Source organism: Rana temporaria, chromosome 2 (genome assembly GCF_905171775.1).
Source record: "Rana temporaria chromosome 2, aRanTem1.1, whole genome shotgun sequence".
NCBI lineage: Eukaryota > Metazoa > Chordata > Amphibia > Anura > Ranidae > Rana > Rana temporaria.
The window spans coordinates 75,289,715-75,308,931 of NC_053490.1; the positions used below are offsets into that span (position 1 = coordinate 75,289,715).

The following is a 19,217-nucleotide window of genomic DNA, read 5'->3' on the forward strand; positions in this document are numbered from 1 at the left end:
CAATCCGCTTGCTGATTCAACTCCTGGCCTTTACCCAAAAGTGATCGTTCTAATCCAATTGGGTGGACTTTGGAGGGTGTTGGACGCCGTACAGGGACTTGTGACATGTCAGTGGCTGAATGAAGGACCTGCTTTGTAATTGGGGAAGGTGTTTGTATACATACACTCACCAGTCACTTCATTAGGTACACCTTGCTAATATTGGGTTGGACCCCCTTTTGCCTTCAGAACTGGTGCCATTGCTTTAGTTTGCCCCAGTGCGCATGTGCCGATGACATCGGCACATACAGGGGACCGTGCAGGTTTAGGAGATATCCTAGTTAGCTACAGGTAAGCCTTATTATAGACTTTCCTATAGCATAAGGTTTACAACCACTTTAACCACGTCACCCCCGGACCATTTCGCTGGTCAAAGACCGGGCCACTTTTTGCGATTCGCAACTGCTTAGCTTTAACTGACAATTGCGCGGTCGTGCGACGTGGCTCCCAAACAAAATTGACGTTTTTTTTTTTTTCACAAACGGAGCTTTCTTTTGGTGGTATTTGATCACCTCTGTGTTGTTTTTTTTTTTTTTTTTTTTTTTGTGCTAAAGACGAAATTGATTGACAATTGTGTAAAAAAAAAATTATATTTACCCCCCCCCCAAAAAATATATATATAATATTATTATTATTATTATTATTATTATTATTATTATTTAAAAAAAAACATTTTTATCCTCGGTTTAGGCCGATACGTATTCTTCTACATATATTTGGTAAAAAAAAAATTGCAATAAGCGTTTGATTGGTTTACTCAAAAGTTATAGCGTCTACAAAATAGGGGATAGTTGTATGGCATTTTTATTAATAAGTTATTTTTTTTTATTAGAAATGGCGGCGATCAGCGTTTTTTTTTTTTTTTTTTTTTTTTTTTTTTTTTTTGTGTGACTCTGACATTATGGCGGACACTTTTGACACCATTTTGGGACCATTGTCATTTTTACAGCGATTGGTGCTATAAAAATGCACTGATTACTGTAAAAATGACACTGGCAGTAAAGGGGTTAACCTGTAGGGGGCGCTGAAGGGGTTAAGTGTGACCTGGGGAGTGATTGTAACTGTTAGGGGGTGTGGCTTGGCGTGACACGTCACTGATCGCTGTCACCGATGACAAGGAACAGACGATCAATGACATGTCACTAGGAAGAACGGGAAAAGGTTTGTTTACACTTACCTCCCCGTTCTTCAGCTCTGTGACCCGATCGTGTCCCGCGAGCGCGCCCCATGGCTGGGATCTTAAAGGGCACGTACCTGTACGCCCATATGCCCAGCCATGCCATTCTGTCGACGTATATCGTATAATCTCAAACGTCTGCTCATTCTCCTCTGACATCAACAGGACATTTTTCTCCACACAACTGTCGCTCACTGGATATTTTCTGGGGCACAATTTCTCCCAATGACAGCAATGACGGGGCAGAGTTTCTCCCACTGATACTAAAGACTACTGATGTCAGGATCTTTTCTACTTCCAATGGCCACATTCCGGCCCTCCTAAAGTCTTAGGGCTAATAAACCGGCCTTTTGTTTAGAAAGTTTGGAGACCCCTGCAGTTGGAAGAAGGTTGTACACATGTTGCAGCCACAATGCCACATTTTGGTGGGCTGTAATCTTGCCAAATGTCGATCACTGGGTCCCCGCCGCTGCTCAAATTTTCCCAGACCAACATGGTCCCGGAACCAGGAACACCGCGTGGCACGCACGCCCCGGCCAGGTAGGCCATAACACTGGGGGGGCCGTGATGTGGTCACCCTAAAGGTGGGTGCCACACTGGAAGAAGACGCAGACTCAATGGCGTCTGTCCAATAAATACCCTCTCCCAGCATGCCCAGTGAGGAAACTCCCTCCTGATTGGCTGCTGGGGAAAAAGCACCCAAGTCTCGACTCCACTGCTGCCACCTATCGTCCTGGGGTGGAACATCACCCCAGCAACAACAGAATGAGCCCACAGCACAGCCAAGCTGAGACAGAGACCCTGTTTTGAACATAACAATTTGGATCAGAGTCTACTAATACTCTGATCGCCCTCTAAATTTCAATAGCACCGGTACTTGGAAGTAACCAGGTGCTACACATAGAGAGAGATAGAGATATATATATATATATATATATCTCTATCTCTCTCCAACCTACACTCCTAAAAGCAGATATGGACTGGTGGCCATTGTGGGGATGGGGGGCACTTTGTATTGTAGACACTGATTTTATTTTTATTTTACACTTTTTTTTATTTTATTTTTTTATTATTTGAAATGTCACAAAATGGCATTTTATTCAGCTCTATGTATAGTACATGTGTATATACTGTGATCATGGCATAACGGCATATAGACAACCTATGTTTCCTATGTGCCCTGGCATTGGGCCTGCGTTGATGAATGCAGCCTAACTGACATGGTGTAAACAGGCCCTTAGGGACATCTAGGAAGGACACTCGGGTCAGGAAAAGCTGGCGTATTCCTCAGTCCTCCCAGACGTGATGAGGGTATTTAAGGAGAGATGTGATCTAGAATGTTATGTATTCCCAGCCTATGCTTTGTTTACTGTCTGCAGATGGTAATAGAATATGCAGCATACAAGTAGTGATGGGGGGTCAGTGAGGATTTCATAGCTCTATGTTCTGTATATATTTATAATACACAACATATCGGAGTCGGGGGATGGTGGAGCTGGACGTTGGGAAATTATGTTGCATTAGACCAGATGACATTTTGTCTTCATATATCTTCTGTCCTCATTCCCCTGTCTGAGTTCTGCGATCCATGAAATGAAATAGATTTGTAAACTTCCACGAGAACTCATGTGATAGATCTAATTAGGAGGAAACAGGAATGGAATTGTTTGACTTCTATACAATGATTTGTGGAAGCAACTTGTGAGATCGGATCATCTCTGCATTCTAGTACAGAACCGTACAAAGGGCAATTTCTAAAGCCGGCCATACAGCTTACAATCTGAGTCGTCTTTTCTAGAGATACATAAACAGTCTACTGTGAGGGCCGGCCTAAATAATCTACAAATCAGGACCAGACCCATAGATCAGACCATCACTGTACTACATAGTTACCGTATTTATCGGCGTATAACGCGCAATTTTAAGAGGGAATTTTCTGGAAAAAACACATTATTTAATTAAAAAGCTTTGAAGCAATCTAAGGGTCTCAGGGAAGGAGGGGGATGAGCGCCCGCCGGAATCACTCCGTCATCGCCTGTCTCACACACATACCTCAGAGGGGAAGGAGGGGGAACGAGCACCCGCCGGAATCATGCCGTCATCGCCTGTCTCACTTACCCCAGAGGGGAACGAGCGCCCGCCGGAATCATGCCGTCATCGCCTGTCACACATACCTCACAGGGAAAGGAGGGAGACGAGCGCCCGCCGGAATCACGCCGTCATCGCCTGTCTCACATACCTCAGAGGGGAACGAGCGCCCGCCGGAATCACGCCGTCATCGCCTGTCACACATACTTCACATACCTCAGAGGGAAAGGAGGGGGACGAGCGCCCGCCGGAAAAATCAGAGACGTCATCTCACTCGGCTGCCACGTCACACATGCACAGTCCCGCCATCGGCATTGGACCATCTCCTCCGGAGGCTGGACTGTGCGTGTGTGACGTGACAGCCGAGAGGAGATGACGGCTCGGTGATTTCCGGCGGGCGCTCGTCCCCCCCTTCCCCTCCGAGGTATGCTATCGGCGTATAACGTGCACCCACGATTTTCCCCTGATTTAATGGGGAAAAAAGTGCGCGGTATACGCCGATAAATACGGTATATGAAAACCCTTTTTTTTTTGTTTTAGCAAAAAATAAAAACTAGGGTTGCACCGATACCACCTTTTTAAGACCAAGTACAAGTGTGTGTGTGTGTGTGTGTGTGTGTGTATGTATGTATATATATATATATATATTATATCCTGTATTGTACAGGTATCTGCACCCCCCCCCCCCCCGCCCCCTGAAAGGTGCCAAATGTGACACCGGAGGGGGGGAGGGTTCCGAAAAGCGGAGGTTCACTTTTTGTGTGGACTTCCGCTTTAAGGTGGTAATTAAATTTAGTGCCTTACCTGCATTAAATTGGCCCCAGAACCTGTGTAATTTTGTTCGGTTTTAAAGGGATGAAGTGGCAACCCTAGCCCACCCATACCATAAGGCTACATTCAGGCGGGCAGGGGCATAGTTTGCTGCATTCAGAGGCAGGTTATTTACACATCTGGATGTAGCAACACCCTGCGCAGTGACCGCATACAAACAGTCCGAATAGTTGCGGCCAGGACTCCACAGAAACGCCATCCCTGGATGCACAACTTTATACAGACATTATGATATTTGCACACAGCAAGGCCCTATTCACATCTGGCATTTTGGGATCTCGGGGGGGAAATCGATGCGATTCTGCTTGTGATCCTAAATGGCACTGCAATAGTGGCAAAACAAACCGTGCTTATTCATTTTAATGGCACCTAAACACTGTGGCTTTGCCGTGATTGTCGAGTGATGAACTTCATCATGTAATGTGGTTTGCTGCAATTTTATTGTGCAATAAAGGCGGCAAAACAGCACCGTGTCTAGATGCAATTCAAACTGAATGCCACCCAACACACGTGGTTTGTTTTGCCTTTATTGCAATGTGATTTGAGGTCATGGGCAGAATCGCAGTCATTCTTCCCGAGATCACAAAACGCTGAATGTGAACAGGGTCTCATTCACACTACGCATTGCAAGAATTTGCGTTCCTGATCACTTGAATGGGCTGCCCTATAGACAATTGTCATTCCAAAAAAACTGAGGGCCAGATTCTCGTAGAACGGCTTTATACTGCGGCGGCGTAACGTATCTCATTTACGTTACGCCGCCGCAAGTTTTACGGGCAAGTGCTTGATTCACAAAGCACTTGCCTGTAAAAATGCGGCGGCGTAGTGTAAATCCTCAGGCGCAAGCCCGCCTAATTCAAATGATCCGGGTAGGGGGCGTGGATCATTTAAATTAGGCGCGTTTCTGCGCCGATCGTACTGCGCATGCGCCGTCCCTAAAATTTCCCGACGTGCATTGCGCTAAATGACGTCGCAAGGATTGGTTTCGACGTTAACGTAAATGGCGTCCAGCGGCATTCACGGACGACTTACGCAAACTACGAACATTTTTAAATTTCGACGCGGGAACGACGGCCATACTTAACATTGGTTGCCCCTCATATAGCAGGGGCAACTTTACGCGTCGCAAAAGATACGGAAACGTCGTAACTTCACTGCGTCGACCGCGCGTACGTTCGGGAATTTTGCGTAAATAGCTAATTTGCATAGACGACGGGGAAAACGACGGAGGCGACACCTAGCGGCGGAAAAAAAAATTGCATTTAAGATCTGACAGCGTAAGAGCCTTACGCCTGTCAGATCTAATGGATATCTATGTGTAACTGATTCTAAGAATCAGTCGCATAGATACGACGGCCCAGATTAGGATTTACGATGGCGTTGCGCCGTCGTAAGCCCTTTGAGAATCTGGGCCTGAGGGTCCAAATTTTGGCACTTAACCAGGTGCGATTTTTGCACTTGCATTTTCCCTCTATTCTCACACATTTTGTTTTACAAATCGCAGCAGAATCACTTAACGTTTGGGGGCCATTCAAGATGAATGACGCAAAAATGCGTGTTTACCGCAATTTGCAATATGTGAATGGGGCCTAAAGCGAGTGTGAAATATGTGCAGAATAATTTGTCACTTAAAATGTTGTTGGTCTTCTGATGGCAGACAAAGGAGGCCACACAGATCTGAGTGGTAATGGCCTTTGAGCTACAGGGCGGCTCTGATCAATCATCTGATTGGCAGGAGCTCTGAGTGGGTCATCCTGCTGATCGGTGGCAGAGATTTTGCCTTTTTACTGAATAAGTGGAAAACCTTCTAAAGGCCCATACACACGATTGGACTTTTTGACAACAACGGTCCGACGGACGTGTTTTATCGGACAATTCGACCGTGTGTATGCTCCATCGGACAATTGTTTTCGGCTTTTCAACTGTGCATGCTCTCAAACTTTCCGGCAACAAATGTCCGATAATCCGATCGTGTGTACACAAGTCCATCGGACAAACACGCATGCTCCGAACCAATGCTAAACATCAGACAACGATAGCAGAAGTTGCCCAAAGGGTGGCGGTAAAGAGCTGAAAAACCACGTGATTTGGTGAATGTTGGCTGAAAAAGATCTGCCGTGTGTATGCAGAACAAGTTCACGGCCAACGCCCCTTCGCACCAAAATCCACGGAAAAGTCAGATGGAAGTCCGATCGTGTGTATGAGGCCTACGTTTTTTACTTTTGTCATGCCCACGAGTAAAATCTGAGTGAAGTAAGCAATGGTTGCAGCAGACTAGACTTTGCAATAATGTGCCACACACTGTGGGCCAGATTCACATAGATTAGCGGATCTTTAGATCCGCTAATCTATGTGATTTACGATCCGCCGGCGCACTTTTGCGAGGCTAGTGCAGTATTCACAAAGCACTTACCTCGAAACTTGCACCGGCGTATCGTAACTCCCCCGGCGGAATTCAAATTCCGCGGCTAGGGGGAGTGTAGTATTTAAATCAGGCGCGTCCCCACGCCTATTTAAATGCGCATGCGCCGCCAGCTAAATTTCCCGACGTGCATTGCTCACACTGACGTCGCTAGGACGTCGGTGGTTTCGGCGTGAGCGTAACTTGCGTCGGGAAGAATTCTGAATCGGCGTACGCAAACTACATAAAAATGTAAAACTCGGCGCGGGAACGACGGCCATACTAAACATAGGATACGCCGCAGTTACCCCTGCTATAGCAGGGGTAACTATCCGCCGGAAAAAGCCGAACGCAAACGACGTGAAAAAAAAGCGATGGACGGGCGTTCGTTACTGAATCGGCGGTTCTCCTCATTTGCATATCCGACGCGTAAAAAAACGAGGCGACACCTAGCGGCCGGCGGGAGATTGCAGCCTAAGCCCCCATTCACACCTAAGCGTTTTTACGCCTGTAGTGCTACGCCGCTGCCGCCAGAGGGATGAAAACACATGTCCCTCTATGGAGATGGTTCACATCTCCACGCCAAACGCCTGACGCCTGCCGCCTGAAAAAAGGTCCCGGACCTTTTTTTCAGGCGGCTTTCGGCTAGGAGATGGGAAGCATCTCCATAGAGGGGGTCAATCTGGGGCACATCTGGGTGGACAATACCGGCGTTTTGTCGCCGCAAATCGCGGTACAAAACGCCGCTATTTGTACCGCGAATTTGTCTGCCTAGGTGTGAATGGAGCCTTAGATCCGTCGGTGTAAGTCACTTACACCTGTCGGATCTAAGGGAGATCTATGCGGAACTGATTCTTATGAATCCGTCGCATAGATCCGACCGTCGGATCTCAGAGATACAACGGCGGATCAGGAGATAGGAGATACAGGAGATACACCGTCGTATCTCTTTGTGAATCTGGCCCTGTGTGTCAAGGCAACTCATATTACAAAATAAATGCAAGTTTTACTGCATCAAAGTGTGATTGGGCCTCAAAGCCCCAGTAATACATATTATAGATTATTAGTTCACTTCTAGATTTTAGTGGTTAAAGTGGAGTTCCACCCATTTTTTTATGTTTGTCTGTGCTGCATGCTCTAATCTCATAGTGTTCATAGTGTTCAGAATGGACAATTTTTATTTAATGTGTTGCTTGTAAATACCTTTATTTTGTAGTCCTTCATTACTTCCTCCTCCTTATTTGCCTAGGCTATTTGCAAGGGTTTCTGGGATAGGCATCATGTTTCCCAGTAGTCCTTGCAAACCTGACTGAAACCTATTACATTTCTTGTGCACTGAGCATGTGCGAGATATGCAAAGCTGAAATCCAGGAAGTCATACAGTCTGGCTTCATGATGCCCACACTTAAGATGGCCACGGTCTATTTCTAGATTATAAACTATCTAAATGCTGTAACAACCTAACAAAACGGACCTTAGTTTACAGACTAACTTTACTAGAATACATTAAGCTTGTGTATTACAGGGGTATTTATATTTAAAAAGTGGAATTGTGGGTGGAACTCCCCTTTAAATACTTGTTTCTTAGATGTTTTATTCCTTGCCATTGTTACAGCACAGTACATTGAATTACAGCTTCAGGTCTGACATTGAGTGGATTAAATCGATCGCTGTGATGTCTGAGCTATTATCAGCTTCGTTATGTAACTGCTTCATTCTAATCTGAACCCTCCTTGTCCGATGTGCTCGCTGCAGTGCCAGGAGGCTGGGTTCCCACATTGCTGCTCATACTGAGGATTTAAATGGAACATTGCTATTCAATGCACCTTCAATGCAATATATATATAGCAGTGGTCATCAACCATGTCCTCAGGGCCCACTAAGGCTCGATTCACACCTCTGCATGTTGCTTTTTAGCGTTTTTGCGGTGCTTGCTGCGTTTTTGCCGTGTGTTTTTACCGCGATTTGCATTTAAAAAATTTTTTTTTACATCAATTTGAATTTTTTTACATTTCCTTTAACAACCAGCTATAAACAGGTTAAACAAAAAATGCAAATCGCGGTAAAAACGCGGTACTTGCGTATTGGATGCGGGTCCATTGAATTCTATTACATGTTAAAACGCTGCTTTTTGCGGAAAAAAAAAAGTCCCCGACCCTTTCCAAAAACGCAGAGGTACAAAAAAGCATTGATGTGAACATGTTCCATAGGAAACCATGTTAAAAAAATGTCCCTGCTTTTCTGCAAAATGTATCAAAAAAGCATTAGTGTGAATGGAGCCTAAGGGTCCTTTCACACGTGCGGACCGTTTTTTAGATACGTTTTTTTATCATCAGTTGATCCATTTTTTTCATCCGTTTTTTTTTTTGTTTTTTGTTAGAACTTTATTTTTATTACATATTTTGATGAAAAATGGATGTTAGCAGATCGGATGTTAAACGGATCGTCCGTTAACATCCGTTTTTCGTCCGTTCCGTTTTTTTGGACAGAAGAAAAATAGGGTTTTCTTCCGTTCAAAAAAACGGAGCTTAACGGAGACGGATGTTAACGGACGTTAGCGGATGCTCATCCGCTAACGGACCTTATCCCATTGGAAAGCATTGGAGTCCGTAAACGGACGTATGAAAAAACGGACGAACGGTCCGCACGTGTGAAAGGACCCTAACAGGCCGGGTTTGCAAGATAACTGAAATACATCACAGGTGATATCATTTGCTGCTCAGTGATTGCAGTATTTTAGTCTGCATCTCCCCAAGGTAATACATAAAACCTGGCCTGTTAGTGGGCCCTGAGGACAGGGTTGATGACCACTGATATATAGGACTCTTTTTCACAACACGCATGTTTGAACAGGTCATACTGTGAACATTGGGAAGAATTCTGTCTTCAGTTTATTCCGTTAAAGGGGTTGTAAAGGTTTTTTTTTTTTTTTTTAAATGAGTTCCTTTTAAGCTAGTGCATTGTTGGTTCACTTACCTTTTTTCCTTCAATTTCCCTTCTAAATGTTTTTTTTTTTCTTTGTCTGAATTTCTCACTTCCTGTTCCTCCTCAGTAAGCTTGCCCCCATCATCTGAGCCGTTCTGGCTGGGGGTTAGTCGGTGTGCTCGCCCCCTATATTGGGACTATATCCCTGCGGGGAGACGCTGTGAATACAGCCGAGGCCGGCCTGTGCACAGGGTGGGGTGGAGGTGGCGGTTGTGTGTCCGAGTGAGGGGGGCAGTTTGTTTGCTGCTCCCCAAAATATTGAGCACCACAGCCGCCACTGTTCAGAACACAATAGAACAGCAGAGGAGATCACTGTACAAACATTGGGTTGTTGGTTACAGTGGCTCCGACCTGAGCTGTCTGTTTATTTTTTTCGTTCGGCCCCCTGGGTTAAATGAAAAAAACTAGCAATGTGTACGAGGCTTAAAGTGTAAGTAAATATTTTTAGCGGCAATACACTGTCGGAATTGCGGCGGTATTTGGCCACTGGTGGTGTGGTTTTAACCCCCGCTAAAAAAGGGTACAGAGGCGCATTGCCGGAAGTATTACCGCGGTGTCCCATTGTTTTCTATGGGAGGGAGCGGTAAACACATGGCTCCTCTCACCGCTCCAAAGAAGTTGCTGGCAGGACTTTTTGGAGTGGTCCCGCCAGCGCATTGCCTCAGTGTGAAATTCCACGGGCTTTCACATTGAGACTTCAGGGCAGGAGTTTTTCAGGCGGTATTTAGGCGCTAATATTTCTTAGTGTGAAAGGGGCCTTACAGACACCAAAAAAGTTCATCGGTGTCATGCAGCTGGCTCTGCCAAGTGACGATAGACCTGGAAATATGAAGGAGGGTGGGAGGTCAATCCGCTCCAGTTCAAGCACCCCTAGTATACTCGGGAGGAACCCTAAGGTTCCATGAAAATTTGGTTGAGAATTTGTTTTGTTTAAATGCTTTTGCCACTTGTTCAACCCTGCAATATACTGTAGAGAAATATTTGCCTAGCTCACGCTCTGTTAGCATAGGCGGAGACATGGACATCAGTCAGGCATTGCTAAACCAACATGCTTTGCCAAAGTTTTCCACAAGTTTCTCAGCAAGCGTTTGCGTGAACATGACATGATTTTTATATATATATACATATATATAATCGTATTTTCCGGCGTATAAGACAACTTTCTAACCCCCTTAAAATCTTCTTAAAAGTCGGGGGTCATCTTATACGCCGGTAACCTAACATCCCTTACCTTATCCTAAGACATGCAGAATCGCGGCCTTCCCTTTTTTCAAAAGCCGCGCCTCCTATGTCTTCTGTTCCGTGATAGGCGGAACACTCAGCTTCCCAGGAGGCACTGTGTTCACTGTTCGCCTATCACGGAGGCCCTCTCGTCCTGTGTTTAGTGTCCGCCTATCGCTGTGATAGGCGAACACTGAACACAGTGCCTCCTGGGAAGCTGAGTGTTTCGCCTATCACGGAAGAGAAGACGTAGGAGGCGTGGCTGTTGAAAAAACGTACGGCCGCGATTCTGCATGTCTTAGGATAAGGTACAGCGAGTCTGGCATGTAATGGGGCACAGTCTGGCATGTAGTGGCACAGTCTGGCATGTAATGGTGGCACCGTGAGGCAAGGCACGACTAGTAGGAAGGGGGTAGTCTTATACGGCGAGTATATCCCAAAACCAACATTTTTGGCTGGAAAATTAGAGGGTCGTCTTATACGCCCAGTCGTCTTATACGCTGGCAAATACGATATATATATATATATATATATATATATATATATATATATATATATATATATATATATATATATATTTACGCCGGTATATGTGTAATATATATTTACGCCGGTGTGTGTGTGTGTGTGTGTGTGTGTGTGTGTATATATATGTATATGTATATAAATATATATATATATATATAAATGTACTCCTATAATTACATTTTTTTTTTTTGTCATTTCAGTGATGGAGAAGCAGCTGCTTGCAGAGATGCAGGACAACGCCTTAATTCGCAGTATTGAGGAGGAATACAGAAAAGCCTTTTTATACATCAATAGAGGTTTGAACGCAGATGAAAATGGTTACAAGGAAGACGCACGTAACTTTTACAGACAAGGCCGGGAGCATTTGCTAAGAGGATTGGGTGTTTCCTTGCAGGCACCTGAGTATATTGGTCCAGCTTGGGATTCCGCAAGACAAATGCAAGTAAAGATGCAAGAGACTTTACAGAATGTGCATACCAGACTGAACATCCTACACCAGGGTATGACGGGTCATGTTCCAGAACCTACGGCTGCACCAGCCCTTCCTCTATACCCATTACTGCCAGCAGCTGAGAAGGAAAGGCCTGAAAGACCACCACTGCCAAAGATGCCTCCATTCTCTGCTGAGCCAGCAGGCGGTATCACCTGTATACCAACAGACAATCCAATAAATCCCTTCACAGAAGGTGCCGTTGCACCACCAGCATACACCCCCCAGGCCACAGATGGACATTTCACAGTCTCCTATGGCACCGAATCTGGGGAACGCTCTATAGTAGGAGATGACTTCTATTCAATGACGGCACAGCCGCCTCCAGTGCAGAGTTTGGGGGTTGATGCAGAGGAACTTATACTTATTCCAAGAGGGGTTCAGATCTTCTTTGTTACACCAGATGGACTAGTGAGCGCCCCCTCGTATCCTGGCTATCTCCGCATTATCAAGTTCATGGACACTGACAGTGAGATGGCTCAGAGCCGGCCTCCAGCTTTTCTCCAGGTAAGAGACATAAGCTGACTTTTTCTTTATTATTGGGTGCTACAGGTCAAATTGGCAACACCAGGTAAACATCTTAATACCCAAGTGTGTGTGTGTGGTGGTGAGTTGTACATAATCCACTTTTAAAGCGGGAGTTCACCCTAAAAAAAAAATATAACCTTAGATTGATGCTAATTTTGTCTTGGGGAATCGGCTAGTTTTTTTTTAAATCGAAGCTGTACTTACCGTTTTTAGAGAGCGATTTTCTCCGCCGCTTCCGGGTATGGTTTTCGGGACTGGGCGTTCCTATTTTGATTGAAAGTCTTCCGACGGTCGCATCCATCGCGTCACGAGTAGCCGAAAGAAGCCGAACGTCGGTGCGGCTCTATACGGCGCCTGCGCACCGACGTTCGGCTACTTTCGGAAAATCGTGACGCGATGGATGCGATCGTCGGAAGCCTGTGGGAAGACTGTCAATCAAAATAGGAACGCCCAGTCCCGCAGCCAATACCCGGAAGCGGCGGAGAAGATCGCTCTCTAAAACGGTAAGTACTGCTTCGATTTTAAAAAAACTAGCCGATTCCCCTAGACAAAATGAGCATGAATCTAAGGTTAAAAATTAACATTTCCGGGTAAACCTCCACTTTAAAGGGGTTGTAAAGGTACAATCATCCTTCGATTTTGCTTTTAAATGTCCTTATTTCTTCTGAGAAATCCTCACTTCCTGTTCTTCTGTCTGTAACTTCACACCGTATTGCAAGGCTTTCTCCCTGGTGTGGAGTGTTGTGCTCGCCCCCTCCCTTGGACTACGGGAGAGTCGGGACGATCTCTATGTTGCAGATAGAGAAAGGAGCTGTGTGTTAGTGGGCGTCCTGACTCTCCTGCTTGTTCCCTCCCCTTCAAGGGAGGGGGCGAGCACGACACTACACACCAGGGCGAAAGCCTTGCATTACTGTGTGTAGTTACAGACAGAAGAACAGGAAGTGAGGATTTCTCAGAAGAAATAAGGACATTTAAAAGCAAAATGGAAGGATGAGGTAAGTGAAGGAGGACTGCACTAAGGTAAAGGAAGCTATTTAGGAAAAAAAATTGTACCTTTACAACCCCTTTAATGCAGTCCAAGCACAAACATCCACAGGCTCCAATCCACCACAGATGCTTAGACTGGCTATACACAAGGCAAATTTCACTTGAGTCCCCATCAACACAGACCGTGTTAATGAGGGAATCCCTTCTGCCGAGCCAATGTCTTCTCGCGGTGGGAGGGGGAGGAGGAAACCACCCGCCGGGAGTTGATCGATGGATCAACTTGTTCCATTTAGCCAGGCCATATACGGTTCGAATCTCGACCTGTCCTGCAGGGACCGCCCGAGATCCGAACCGTGTGTGGCCTGCTTTAAAAATTTGTATAGCAAGGATGTGTGTGGCACTTTAGATCCATACGCACTTTAACCTTTTCCATTGTTCTGTGTTTATGAATATGAAAAAAGTGCACAGTTATCTGCGCCACATCTCTTCATCGTGAAAAAAATGGTGCCACCCATTGGCCGTGCAATGTAGCAGAGGTGTGTGAAATGAAAGTTTTGTGGAACAAAAGAACTATACCATTTTTACAGATTTTCGTTTTTTTTTTTTTATTTGTTTGCCTGCTGATTTATAGAGCCTCATCTACACTGATCAATGTACAGTCGGTACTATAATTGGTAGTAGCCCATTACCTTTGAGGTCAGTTTCACACGGGTTTCAGCTTGTATAAGAGTAGTGTGAGGAGAAAGCTTTGACCATTTGGCTCCAGCTTGTAAATATTAAACCGATCCTAATGAGAGTGTTGATTGGCACTTATAAGAAGGCTTCTGCAGGCTTTCATCAACTTTCAAGAAGTGCTGAAGCTGGCTAGTAGCTTGTTTAAAGTGACAATCAGCACTGCCATTAGGGTCTGTGTTCAATATTTACAAGCTGAAGCTGAATGGCACTTTAAAAGCTTAAGCAAAGCTTGCTGAAAGCTCTGCAAATGCTTTGTCAAAGCTTGCTGTTCACACTGTGCAGACCTTAAAATATATTTGGCTCTTAAACACACAAGCCCTTTGCAGACCCATGCTTGGTATAGTAGATTAGGGGTTTGCCCCTTGCAATGGCAGCAGTGAGTGTCTCTGGCATTAACTGATCCCAGAATCAATTTATATGACACTCATGTGTAGGAATTTAAATGTCGCATATCTTTATGCTTTGTCTTCTACGAAACTCTTTGTAAAATATGCTCAACAAAGTACATAGGTTTACTACTTAAAGCGGAGTTCCGGCCACAATTTCACTTTTTAAATATAAATGCCCCTGTAATACACAAGCTTAATGTATTCTAGTAAAGTTAGTCTGTAAACTAAGGTCCGTTTTGTTAGGTTGTTACAGCATTTAGACACTTTATAAAATAGAAATTGACTGGGGCCATCTTAAGTGTGGGCATCATGAAGCCAGACTGTATGACTTCCTGGATTTCAGCCTTGCAGATCTAGCACATGCTCAGTGCTGCACAAGCAGTCAGATCAGGTTTCAGCACCTGTGCTGTCCAAGTCACATGATTCTTTGAGACTGGGGAGTGCACAGACTCCTGGAAAGTTACACCCACTACATTCCCAGGAGTCTGTGCGATGTAGGTTAGGAAGCATTAAGCACCTAGGTGCAGGAAGTGGGAAGATTAACTATTCTGCCTAGCAACAACACTTTGAAGGCATCTAAAAAAATATTTTTTTTCGGAAAGGACTAATGACATTTTTTTAAAACTACTGATGTAATGTTATAATTATGGGTGAAACTCCACTTTAATTTTATTGAGTTTGAAAATAACGGTCGGGTATGAGATTAGGTACATACAGTATATTTTTTTTTTTTTCTTTCTTTTCTTTGATCTGTAATCCACTTGCCTGGAATTCCCTGTTGACATTATTAGTCACATGCAGGCCCTACCCATTCACGTGGTGAACGTACCGGTTTGGCTACTACTACTGTAGTGTCATATGGTATCCTTTTCATTCACTGCTATTGTAACTGAATATAGATGTTGTAGGTGTAGCGACTTGCAGTAGTCTAGATCCCTATTGCCCAGCCTGAGGGCCACATTTTGGCCCATTGGTGTTTTGAAGTGCAGCCATCGGTCCCCAGCAGTCAGTATTGAGAGAATTGATTTTATAAATGGTCCTTTTTTTTTTTTTTTTTTTTTTGCAAAATCTTTTTTTATTACATTTTTTATTAGCCTACAAAATTGGCCCGCGCAGGGGCCAAACCTTTGCCCACATAGGGGCAGTTCTTCTGATGCAGCAGCATACCGCAACAGGGCACAACATAAACAAACTAACTTTTATACTATAACCCCAATATGGATAAATGGTCCTTTAATAAAACATCCCTAGTCTCTGTGTCCTACAGCATGACATCTGACCATATCCTCCAGTAAGTCTTCACTCTATGACAGTCTTCTGTAGCATTACATATAATATATGTGGCCCTTTGGGGACATCAGGGGCTGCATTTGAGGCCCCCTATACCTTTTTATGTTGACAAACACTGGTCTAGATTACTGTTGATCAGTAGGGACATTCACCTCCTAAAATACTGCCTGGTTGACAATCAAGCCATACCCTGTACGAATTGCAGCTGATTCTTGAGGGTGTCAAAATTCCTCTGAGGGTGGCACTATCGCCAGTCAAAATGCAATGGGCACAGCGGGAGATTTGTCCAACTGCGCTGTATAGCATGGGTGGAGGAATCTTACATGTTTCTTATTCAGCCTGCATATATGGCCACCTTAACTGTGATCTTTTTAGTAAGTGTCTGTGGTAGAAAGCAGAAATAGGAGGTATTAGAGATGAGATAAGACAAAAGTTCCTGAATAATATTGCCTTGCAGTGGTTAAGTTTGTAAAAAAAAACAGGCCAGAAAGGCATCTCTGAAGAAGAGAGCAAATGCTGAACATTGCTTCAATAAAGCGGAGTTAAACTTACTTTTCCTTCAATGATCCCCATCCCACGCCAGCGTCTCTCCTCTGCATGCCATTCTTCATCTGCCTTCATTGGCCAGCGTGGGATGACATCAGTCCTGCGGATGCCCAGGAGTCAGCCATCCCAGTACTTTTGCAATAATGAGCCTGCCTGCTCTCTGTTTGTTTGTATCTTACGTTCCGCTTTAAAGGGGTTGTAAAGGTTCATGTTTTTTCACCTTAATGCATCCTATGAAAAAACATCTGACAGTTATGCCACCCACCCCATCGTTCACCTGCTGCGCTCACCACCGACGTCCTCTTCTCTGCTAAGTCTGGCCGTTGATTGGCTAGAGTGGATGAATTGATAGCAGTGCAGCCATTGGCTCGCGCTGCTGTCAATCACGTCCAATGATGCGGCGTGCCGAGGGGTGGGGCCAAGTGATACAGCCGGCGGCTATAGCCGCTCACTGTATCACGGGAGCGCGCCCCCGCAAGAACTAACCCCCATGGGAGAGAGCTCCCATGAAGAGGGTTGGTTCTTGTGGGTAGGAGCCGAGACAGCCGCTGAGGGACCCCACTAGACCAGGTTCGGGGCCACTCTGTGCAAACGAGCTGCACAGTGGAGGTAAGTATAACATTTAAAAAAAAAAAAAATTATCCTTTACAACCCCTTTAAAGAGAAATAGTTATTTGAAATTTGCCAAGAAACCACCATGTCTGTGAGTGTCTGCCTACTATGTTCCCTGCAGCTCTCTGTGGTTTGCCCCACTTTCCTCCAAATCACTACTGTGTTGTGTGATGACATGGAGACAAGTGGGAGAAACCATTGAGTGCAGTAGGGCAGGGGTCTCCAAACTTTCTAAACAAAGGGCCGGTTTACAGTCCTTCATATCTTAAGGGGGCCGGACAGGAGTACAAAATCCCCCATCATTGGTGTCATTGGAAGGAATTGTGACCCATCATTGGTGTCATTGGAAGGAATTCTGCCCCATCATTGGTATTATTGGGCTCCATCATTGGTGTCATTGGATGAAATTGCGCCTTTCACTGGTGCTAATAAATAAAATGGCACCACAAGGGCCGTATCTGGCCCCCGGGCCGCAGTTTGGAGGCCACTGCAGTAGGGGATGCAGATGATCGATACTCCCAAAAAATGATGGTTTCTTGGTGGACTTCTTTTTAATGGATTAGCCTTCAGCAGAAATGGGTATTTACTCTGTTTTTTTAGCAGAGAGAGGCCTTTCTGGACTGGTTTCTGTTACTGACAGGGTCACTTTAGGATGTAACGATTCCACACCTATATTTTATGTATGTGAACTGAACAAAAGAAAATTCTACACTAATGAATGACCACATAGAGTTCTAAAACAGCCAAACAAGCCTACCTACAACTATGAAGAAGATGCACTGTATTTAGGATGGTGATCTATATACTGAATTCTTACTGTAGCACCAGAGAAACTGAGAAAGGTTAACGCATCAAATATTCATAGACCGAAGAATACTGGTCTGCCGCCATGCCAAATGAGCTGCACGGTTTATATATATATGATATAATTTTTTTCTATTAGATTTGATTTTCTTTGCAAACATTTATTTTTCTAGTGCAGCATGTTTCGCATATTCTGTATCCAATCTTATTTTATGTTTATTCTCATATCGTTTTGTGTGTGTTTTTTATTTTTTTATTTTTTTATGATTGGCTCTTTTAGAATTTTATCTATTATATCTTGTATGCACATGTGAGTAACCCTCTATTTAAACAACTGAACTAAGCACAGAACTAAGCACAGTTTATCTAAGCTGACTGCCTTGCTCAAAACGCATGACTACATGACCGTTTTAAATCTGCTAAATATGCACCTGGAAACCAGACAAAACACTAGGGTTCATTTTCTTAGTAAGCAACTACAGCCTAAGGCCACTTTCACATGGACGGTCCCCGTCCAGGTCCACCTGTCAGTTTTTTAGGCGGACCTGAACGGACGCTCCGTGCTCCTCTATGGAGCCACAGATGTTAGCGGTGACATGTCCGCTGACACCCGACTCGCTCTGATCCGCCAAAGTGTGACGGAGGAAAACTCCACTTTCCATCCGCCTGAAGGATCGGATGACAACGGACTCTACGGTCCGTTGTCATCCGATCCCCCATAGAGGAGAACGGTGCTCTGACAGGTCGGTCCTTGCACAGTGTGGGGTGACAGACCTGTCATCTGCCTGCTCGTTGATCCCCACTGAGCTAAAGCGGAGCACGGACACGGACCGTGTGAAAGAGCCCTTAGTGTAGAAAAGCTCATTTCTACCAGAAAGCTGCAGAAAAGAAACCTTGCTGTCAGTGTGGAAGCAATGGTCTCTCTGCAGAAATCCCTCAAGTCAAACCTACAGGTGCATCTACGAAAAATTTAATATCATCAAAAAGTTATATTATTTCAGTAATTCAATTCAAAAATTTAAACACACGAGCGGGATTCCCGACAGGAAATGATCCGTCGGAAATCCCGAGGGGGAAACCAAGAGCCTGCTCTCTACTTTTCCCCTGTAGACGCGTTTGGTTTTCCCGTCGGGAAAACTCTGAGAGCTTTTGGATGGGAATCCCAGCCGTGTGTATTCTCCATCAGAATTTTTCCGACGGGAAAACTGCCAAATACGGCTGTTTTTCTAGTACACACGGCCGGGTTTTCCGACGGGGGAAAAAGTCACTCGTGTGTACGAGGTATTAGACTTTTATATAGATTCATTACACATAGAGTGATCTATTTCAAGCTTTTATTTTTTGATGATTATGGCTTTCAGCTAGTGAAAACCCCCAAATTCAGTATCTCAGAAAATTTGAATATTACATAAGACCAATAAAAAAAAAAAAAAAGGATTTTTAATACAGAAATGTAGGCTTACTGAAAAGTATGTCCATGTACAGTATAGTACAGTTTGCTGGCCAATCAAGCACAGTGATTCCATGATCATTAAACAAGGTACTGGTACTGTTGGCAGTGTGGGC

At 44.6% G+C, this 19,217-nt stretch overlaps 1 protein-coding gene across 2 annotated transcripts in view; it reads left to right on the forward strand.

Annotated features, from left to right (window-relative positions):
- Window positions 1-19,217, forward strand: part of SPART (spartin) — a 72,227-nt gene that overhangs the window by 18,994 nt on the left and 34,016 nt on the right. For both annotated transcript variants that reach the window (XM_040340397.1, XM_040340398.1), the window contains exon 2: window positions 11,471-12,267. In XM_040340397.1, coding sequence (XP_040196331.1) covers window positions 11,473-12,267 — 795 coding nt within the window. In that variant the 5' untranslated portion in view covers window positions 11,471-11,472. The remainder of the gene's footprint in view (window positions 1-11,470; window positions 12,268-19,217) is intronic.